The sequence below is a fragment of the Triticum aestivum genome, chromosome 2A (genome assembly GCF_018294505.1).
Source record: "Triticum aestivum cultivar Chinese Spring chromosome 2A, IWGSC CS RefSeq v2.1, whole genome shotgun sequence".
Classification (NCBI taxonomy): domain Eukaryota; kingdom Viridiplantae; phylum Streptophyta; class Magnoliopsida; order Poales; family Poaceae; genus Triticum; species Triticum aestivum.
In genome coordinates this window covers 673,907,437-673,915,159 of record NC_057797.1, presented here as the reverse complement: position 1 = coordinate 673,915,159, position 7,723 = coordinate 673,907,437, and the positions used below count along the sequence as shown (strand labels likewise).

Genomic DNA, 7,723 nt, shown 5'->3' with positions numbered 1-7,723 from the left:
CACCACTAGAGTACGAGCAGAAGCGCGGGGAGAAAACAACACGCTGCTGGCCTATGTAGTAGGAGAGTATCATCTCACTCGTCTAGCCCAGCTGCCTCGTATTCAAGACCGAAGCCGCTGCTTGACTTGTAGTCCTATTTTTTTTTTTTGAGGGAAGACTTGTAGTCCTACTTGCGCGGATGATATCAAGCAGTAGATTGTAGTGGTGGTTAGCAGCAGCAGCATCTAGAAAAACGACTACGATCGAACTCCCTGGCTCCTCAGCGATTTGGGCCTCCTGGCCGTTCGATCGGTTCCCTTGATGCGTTCTCGGCCATCGGATCGAGCGGTGGGATGGCCTGCTCCGTCGGATCGAATCCCGCCTCCCTGTAGCAGTCGCGAAACCGCGCGAACCCCGTCCCGTCCGCCCCGTCTGCCTGGCCCTATGTCCCTGACCTGTGGGGTCCCGGCTGGTGGCCCCCGAACGTCAGCGAGCGGGTGTGCGGGCGGGCCTGTGTGCCCATTGCCGCGCTCGCCGGCCGGTAAATATCCCATGCCACCGCACGGGAATATTGCTCCCCGCCGAGGGCTTTTTCGTCTTATCGTGTCCAGGCCGCTTGCATGGTGGGCGATGGTTGGCGCGGCGCGGCTATGTGGTGGGGGTCGGCTAGATCCCTTCTCATTCGCCCCCCCCCCCCTCGTGTTCTTGATAGTGTCAAAGGGCAGTGTAGATCCAACTAAAATTTAAAACTTTGACTTATATTAGGACAAAAGATAGAAGTGCATTTATTCCGGATGGAGGGAGTACTGGCTACTGATGCTAGGGTAGCATCCCCATGTGTATGTATGAATATTCTTGATTGATAGTGTCGGTTTTGGGTAGATAAAATATGACCATGAACACGACACAATGAGCTAAAATATAGCAATACTTGCACATTATGGAATTTTTTGTAGATTGATGCATACTTGCACAACAAGCAATTGGGAATGCACTCCGTTTCAAAATAAATGACTCAACTTTGTATTAGACATGGATTACTCAACTTTATACTAGACTCAATTCTAGTAACTTTGGATTGGAGGGTGAGTAGACAGATTAGATAGATGGATAGGTACTACTGCTGGTGTTTGTTTTAGTTGGGTAATACTAGTATATCATCGTGTACTGGTAAAATCGATCGTGCGCGGGCTGTGTGCGACCCGTAACAATAGCCAGCCAGAGAAGAGAAGAGAAGAGGAGAGAAATCTGCAAAGCGGTTAGTTGGCAGGCACGGACGGACGGGCGGGCGCGTCGTTCTCGCGCGTCGCACAGCGCACAGATGCTCTGCTCTCGCGGCCGCACGATGCTGGATTTCGCAACTTTTTACACGAGCGGGGGCGTACATGCACCGCCGTGGTAGAAACTGACGGGAGATTCGGTCGATGCTCCATGCGAGAGGGCGAAAAGTGGCTTCGGCTTTCAACGTGGGGGCAGGAGTTACCGCCCGGGACGACGCTGATCTGATGGACGTGTCATGGGTTCTCGATCGAGTCTGATGATACGGCGACAGCGTAGGCGCCCTAGTACTACGACGTGCTACTTGCTGCTCCCACCACCACCTCCGGCTCCGGGGTCATAATTTCTACAGTGATTTAATGGGATTTTTTTTCCAAAGCGAATGGGAAAGTGGTGAAAACAGTGGTGCAGTGTACGTGACCCTTGCGTGCCATTACCACCGGATTTAGATCCCCACAGCTGATTAATTTGCCACCTATCACCAATGCCCCAAGTCACACTCCACCTTGCAGTGCCAATGCATGCACTTTGCTGTTCGCTCTCCTTCTTGTCACCCACTCCTTGTCCCCATCACCCCATTGTGAGCTCTTTATCTACCCTACTCAACTCACTGATCGTCTGCACCACCGGAGCAAGGTGGAGGATGGAAGCAAGGAAGCATCGTCGCCCTTGATTTGGATGGATGGGAATATGGGGTGGCGGCCTCACAAGGAAAGCATTGGTCATATTGCGCAAGTCCCATAAAGGGAAGAATTGACAGCCATGTGCCAAATATCACATACCATCTCACATGGCAAGTTATCAAGCACAAATCTCGCAAAAAAAAAGTTATCAAGCACAACTTATGCAAAATCGTTCAGGTATGGTAGCAAATAATGGCTTGATTCCTGCTACTACCAAAAGTGTAATCCCGTGCAACAATGCAACCGTGCTAAACAATGCGGCATGGACCACAACGCGGTGCGCCAGCAGGGCATTGGATTCAGTACATTTCTTTCGTGCTGCTGCTGCTAATATACTTACGATCTACCATTAATCCAGAACAATAACTCGGCAAAAAAATTGATTTCTACAGAGCAAATACCAATGGCATGGCATAGTAGTAATAAGTGGAGAATACGGGGGGCCGTCCGGGAAAGAGAGGGAGGGGGCGAAAGGAAAAGAATGGAATAAAAGGCGGAAGGAAGGGAGCTTGGCAGTTCCGCGATATTCCAACTTCCGCAGACGAGCCCCGCGGAGGCGGCTCCTCCTGGCCCTCCTACTCTCTCGCACACTCCGTTTCCTTCCCTTCCTTCCTCCCAAAGCTCGTATTTTTAGCCATCTCTCGGCCCGGCGGAGCTCTCTCGCCATGGCCAAGAACACATGCAAGCTCTGCTCCCGCCGCTTCGCCAGCCCGCGCGCGCTCGCCGGCCACATGCGCTCCCACTCCGTCAAGGTCGCCCGGCCGCAGCAGATCTCGTCGGCCTCCTCCGCGTCCACCTCCGTCGCGGCCGCGGACGACGACGCCAGGATGGCCATCCAGGCCCACGTGCTCCGCGGCAAGCCCAAGCGGCGGGCGCGCCTCGCCGAGTCCGACTTCTCGGATCGCGAGAGCGAGGCGGAGTACCCGTCGCAGTCGCCTGGCGCCAAGCGCGTGCATGCCGGATCGCGCGACGCCGAGCCGGTGAGCTCCGTGTCCGACGCCGCCACGCCGGAGGAGGACGTCGCGCGGTCCCTCATGATGCTCTCCCGCGACTCCTGGCCCGCGCCGCCGCCGTCCTACCGCGCCGCCGACTCCGACGACGCAGAGGCCGCACCCGCGCCCCCGGCGGCCGAGCAGAAGCGGACGCGGTTCCAGTGCCCGGCGTGCAAGAAGGTGTTCCGATCGTACCAGGCGCTGGGCGGGCACCGCGCGAGCCACGTCCGCGGCGGCAGGGGCGGCTGCTGCGCGCCCCCGCTCAGCCCGCCTCCCGCGTCCACCCACCTGCAGCCATTGCCGGAATGCGAGGAGGGCACGAAGCCGCCGCCGCATCCGCACGAGTGCCCCTGCTGCTCCCGCGTGTTCGCGTCGGGCCAGGCCCTCGGCGGCCACAAGCGGCCCCAGCTCCGCCCAGCCGCCGCCGCCGTGGCCGCTCATCCGGCGGCCGCGATGAAAAGCCTGGGCCTCATTGATCTGAACCTCCCGGCGCCGTTCGAGGACGTGGAGCTCTCCGCCGTGTCAGATCCCTTCCTCGCGGCAAGGCCAGGCCACTGAAGCAAGCAGAGCAAGCAATCCGGCGTGCTTTTCCTTTCGGTCGGTCGGTGGGTTGGTTCCAGTGGAGATGGATGATCCGGGCCTGTGATCGCTGGCGAGAAAGATGGTGCTCAGGCAGTAAGCCAAAAAGGTAAAGAAGAAAAGGGTTAAGAAAAAGAGAGGCATCCGTCTATGGGTAGTTATTTTTCGTGCTGTAGTTCTCCTCTCCCTCGGCTCTGGTGTGTCTTTTTGTTTGTTTCAAGCTACGGAACAGAGTAGATCGGGCCAGCAAACAGAGCCAGCTGCTGCTGCTAGTTAGTATTGTTTCTCTTTTGGCTCGATCTTGGTAGCCTACAAGAAAATAGGGCAAAATTTAGCTAAACTGTTGCTGTCTGTCGCAGTCTCCAGCTGTTCTTGTTCCAACTGTCTATCGCATATTAGCATAGCATGGCATGGCATGGCACTTCACCAAGCAACCGATCATTACTCGCTAGCAGGCAGGCAGGCAGTAGTGAAGCCATAAGCAACAAAATAGCAACAAGAATGCAGGAGCAGCGAAAAGGGCCGCTGTACTTTGCTCCCCCTGTAGCCCAGCCCACGTCTGCCTCGCTCGCTTCCCACCACATTCCCTTCCCCATACTGTGCTGCGCATTGCATTGAATCCTGCAAGCAAAATGGCCGTATAACCAACAAATAAAGCGGCTCGGAATGTCGTTTCAATCGCGGTACAGCCGTGAAGATTACCTGCTCCATTGCTGCTGTGCACTGTGCAGGGTCTGTGTAGCTTTTCACTTTCAAGTCAGATTTTTTTTTTATACTAGATTTTTTGGGGGCTGGGTTTGTTGGGTTGGGGCCTGGATCTCTGTCAACAGTTGGGAGGGAGGCCTCTGGAACCGCAGCCGATTCTGCAGGAGGTAGTTGCGGCATGGGCCGCCGCCCTCGCCCACGTGGCGCCCGTCCCTCTCCATCCTATGTTTGGATTCGCATCGACTGGTCAGGTCAGTGGCCACGAACCTCGGTGGCGTGGGCGATATTGACTAACTTGTGCTGGGATTAGCAGGATAGTTAACGCACGCCTAATCCGGGATTATTCTTAGTTTAATCGGCTCGCTCTTGCTAATCGCCGGCGTACCGGCCTCGCCCGCCTGCGGAAAGAAAGAAGCTGCGGGGGCGCGGGCCGAGGCGGATCGCGGGGGTGAACTGCTTGGTCCACCCGGCAGCTGGTGGAGCCGGGAGGGAACAAGGGATGACACGTGGGCCCTCCCTTGCCCCTGCAGCACGCGTGTGCTCCTCCGTGTGGCGGTAGCGGGAGGGTGGGGACGGGGAGAGATTCAGGGGGACGTGGGGCCGGCCGGACGAGGCGGGGCTGCCTCACGTGCGTGGCGGCACGGGATGGCCCATCGGATCGGATCATGGTTGGACCGGACGCCTGCGATTTTCATCATCGATCCTCCTCTTCTATTCTAACTGCTGCTGAAGCCATAGTCCTACTCCATGCCTGTGGCTCGGCAAAAAAACACGAACTGGCATCGGTACTATACAGTATTCATACCAGTAGAATGTTTCAACGACACGGGAAAAGGTAACCGCTTATGAAACGGATCGAGCACACCGGTGTTTGACCCGGCTACTGGCTTTTCCGTGGTGTCGTGGTCGCTGCAAGCAAGACTCCGTGAGTGGAGAACAACAGGGTGCGGTGTGAGCACGCCGTGGCCGTCCCATCACGCGACGCCTGGGAATTCCTGCTGGCGTTGGACCAGTGATGCTACTCACACTCACACTCCAAAGGCCATTCTTTCATGGCTAGTAGTGAAAAATATATGGAAAACATAATCGATTGTCGATTTTGCCAGTTATCGGAGGAAAAACGGGCATGTGAAAAATATGCTGCTTGTTCGGAACGAAGAAACGATGACGCAGGGTGCGTATACCACTTGCTATGGTCATCGCCGTGTGCAGCCGAGCACGCACGGAAGGTCGACCAAAGGCAAAGGCCTCCGCCGCTGCTCAGCTTAACCTGCGTGCCACCAATATACAGTACTTTGTGCGTATCCGTTGCGTAGGCGACTATTCCGCGCACTCAGCGGCAGGCAACGGACGGTACTTGCCTACTCCCTGCGCGTGCTCTCATCCGTGCTCTCGCGTACGTGGCTTGATTTGATTAAAACAAAATAAAGCCCGGCGCTACCCTCTTAAAATCAGAGCGGGGGGAAGATGATTAGATTAGAAAGAAAAAGGAGAAAAAGACATCCGTAGGATGAAGTGGGAGCACGGATGGAAGCATGGGGAGGGAGCAGGCAAGCCGGATCCACGGGCAACAGGGACAGGCCAGTGGCAAGGTAAACTGGTTGACCGCCGAGTTGATTGGCTCACCTCCCTACGCGTATAGAGGTGGTGGCATTAGGCCGACTCCAATGCGCGACTCATCCTCTCCGCCAGCGCCCATCTGTTTTCTGTCCGCTTTCAACCTATTTCCGGCTCAAGTTTGAGTCGAGTTCGCGGCCGAGCGGATAGGCGGGGACGGGCGGAATGCGCCCCCTTGTCCTTCCCTGGCCCGCCCGTCAATGGCATAACCGGCCACTTTCCCTTCTTTTCCTCCAAAACCTTTCGCGCCCCGCCCTCCACTCTCCCGCGCCCCCGGTATTCCCCTCTCTTCGTCCACCATGGCCGACGACGCGAATCCTGGAGACCCACCGCTTGTCGCGAAGAAGGCCGTGGCGAAGAAGAAGAAGCTCGTGACGAAGAAGCCGCGATCGGAGCTCTCGCTAGCGTCCGCCGTCAAGCTCGACAGGGAATCGGCCAAGAGGAGGGACCGGCGAGCCGTTGAAAAGGAGAAGAAGGCCGCCGCGCAGTACGCATCCGAGTGTGCCCTGTGGCGTGTGATGTAGCACCAGGCCGAGACCGACGACAAGGAGTCCATCGTCTCCAAGGCGCACGCCTCCTCATGATGGGTGGTATTCATCGACCGCCACAGCACCGTTCCCCAAGCTCGTCCGTGTCACACGGCACCGCCGGATTTTCGTGCTCCGCCGCCGCACGACCATGGGAAAACATGATTCTCTACGTCGCCGGACTGCGTGGTGGTCGAACCGACTACGCCCGCGGCTGTCATCGACCTCAACATCATGCCGGGGTACAGTGGCGCTGGCCATTGTGAAGACGGCTCACAAAGGAAGCAGCCCCGGTAGTTCGAGTCGGCTACCATTGCCGGCGCCCGCAAGTTGTTCGGCGATATGCCACCGCCGACGCAGGCGCCCATGGTCGACGACCCGTACTACTCCTCGTTCATGCAAAACGTCGTCTTCGAGGGCCGTGGTGAGGCGTTCCACGTCGACGGCCATAAGCAACCTTTTGATCCCGGCGCGACCCAAAGCCAGGACCCAGGATGGTCGTGCTACCTACCATGACTCTCAGTTCGGCGACCATGATGATGCCGGTGAGGACGACCATGGCAACTCGTGGCATGAAGATGATGACTTGCATTGTGAAGATGAGGACGAGCTCGACATTTCGCAAGAGCCATTATGTTTCATCGACTAGCTCACCAAAAAGGCCGAAGCACAAAATAGAAGGAAGAGCATTCGCACAGGATCATATAGCCAAGGCGAGAACACTTTGATTCATATAGGATCATTATCACACCCAAATAAACGAAATTCGAATAAAACAAACGTCTGTTTGGGTCACACATTGGAGTTGGCCTTAGTACTACCTCTCCGCTGGTTGGTGATCGGCGAAACTCGGGAGGCGCTGGTACCCAGGCGCCAGCGAACAGGTCACCTTTCACAGCGCGTGGCCGAACCACCATCCATCTGTACGTACCCCTCCTGCTACCTCGGTTTGCCGCCGGCTCCCCCAGTCGTCGTGCGTGCGTGCCGCGCGGCACGGCGCTGTTCGTGTGACGCGACGGTTTTCCGTTTTCCCTGCCTCTCCTTCACTGACCTGGTCCGGCCAGGCAGCCAGCGGAGAGGCCCGTCCGTTAAAACGATCTCGCAACGAAAATGCACTAGCATGCGTCTCTGAAGCCGAAGGTGTGTATAAATGCCTCCGGCTAGCCAAGTAGGAGTACGTACTCCTACGTAGTAGCCGGGCCTGCGCACCAGCATGCATCGTATCAGGAGTGTACACGGCGGGCGTACATTGATTGGGTCAGTCCTTCGTCGAGCACAGCTGAACGTCGGCGTCGCGCACTCACTCACGTGGTCGGTTAGGTTAGGTGGCCACCGTCGCCATGCATCGAGCAATCAAGGCGG

General features: G+C 56.9%; 1 protein-coding gene across 1 annotated transcript; it reads left to right on the top strand.

Annotated features, from left to right (window-relative positions):
* The first annotated feature begins 2,444 nt into the window (after positions 1-2,444).
* On the top strand, positions 2,445-4,152 carry LOC123185866 (zinc finger protein ZAT1). Its single transcript, XM_044597680.1, has one exon. It carries the CDS (start codon positions 2,607-2,609, stop codon positions 3,489-3,491), a length of 885 nt encoding a protein of 294 aa, XP_044453615.1. The 5' UTR covers positions 2,445-2,606; the 3' UTR covers positions 3,492-4,152.
* Positions 4,153-7,723: the final 3,571 nt, after the last annotated feature.

Excerpts from the sequence above, each read along its gene's own strand:
- LOC123185866 (XM_044597680.1), top strand. The coding sequence starts at position 2,607 with ATGGCCAAGAACACATGCAAGCTCTGCTCCCGCCGCTTCGCCAGCCCG.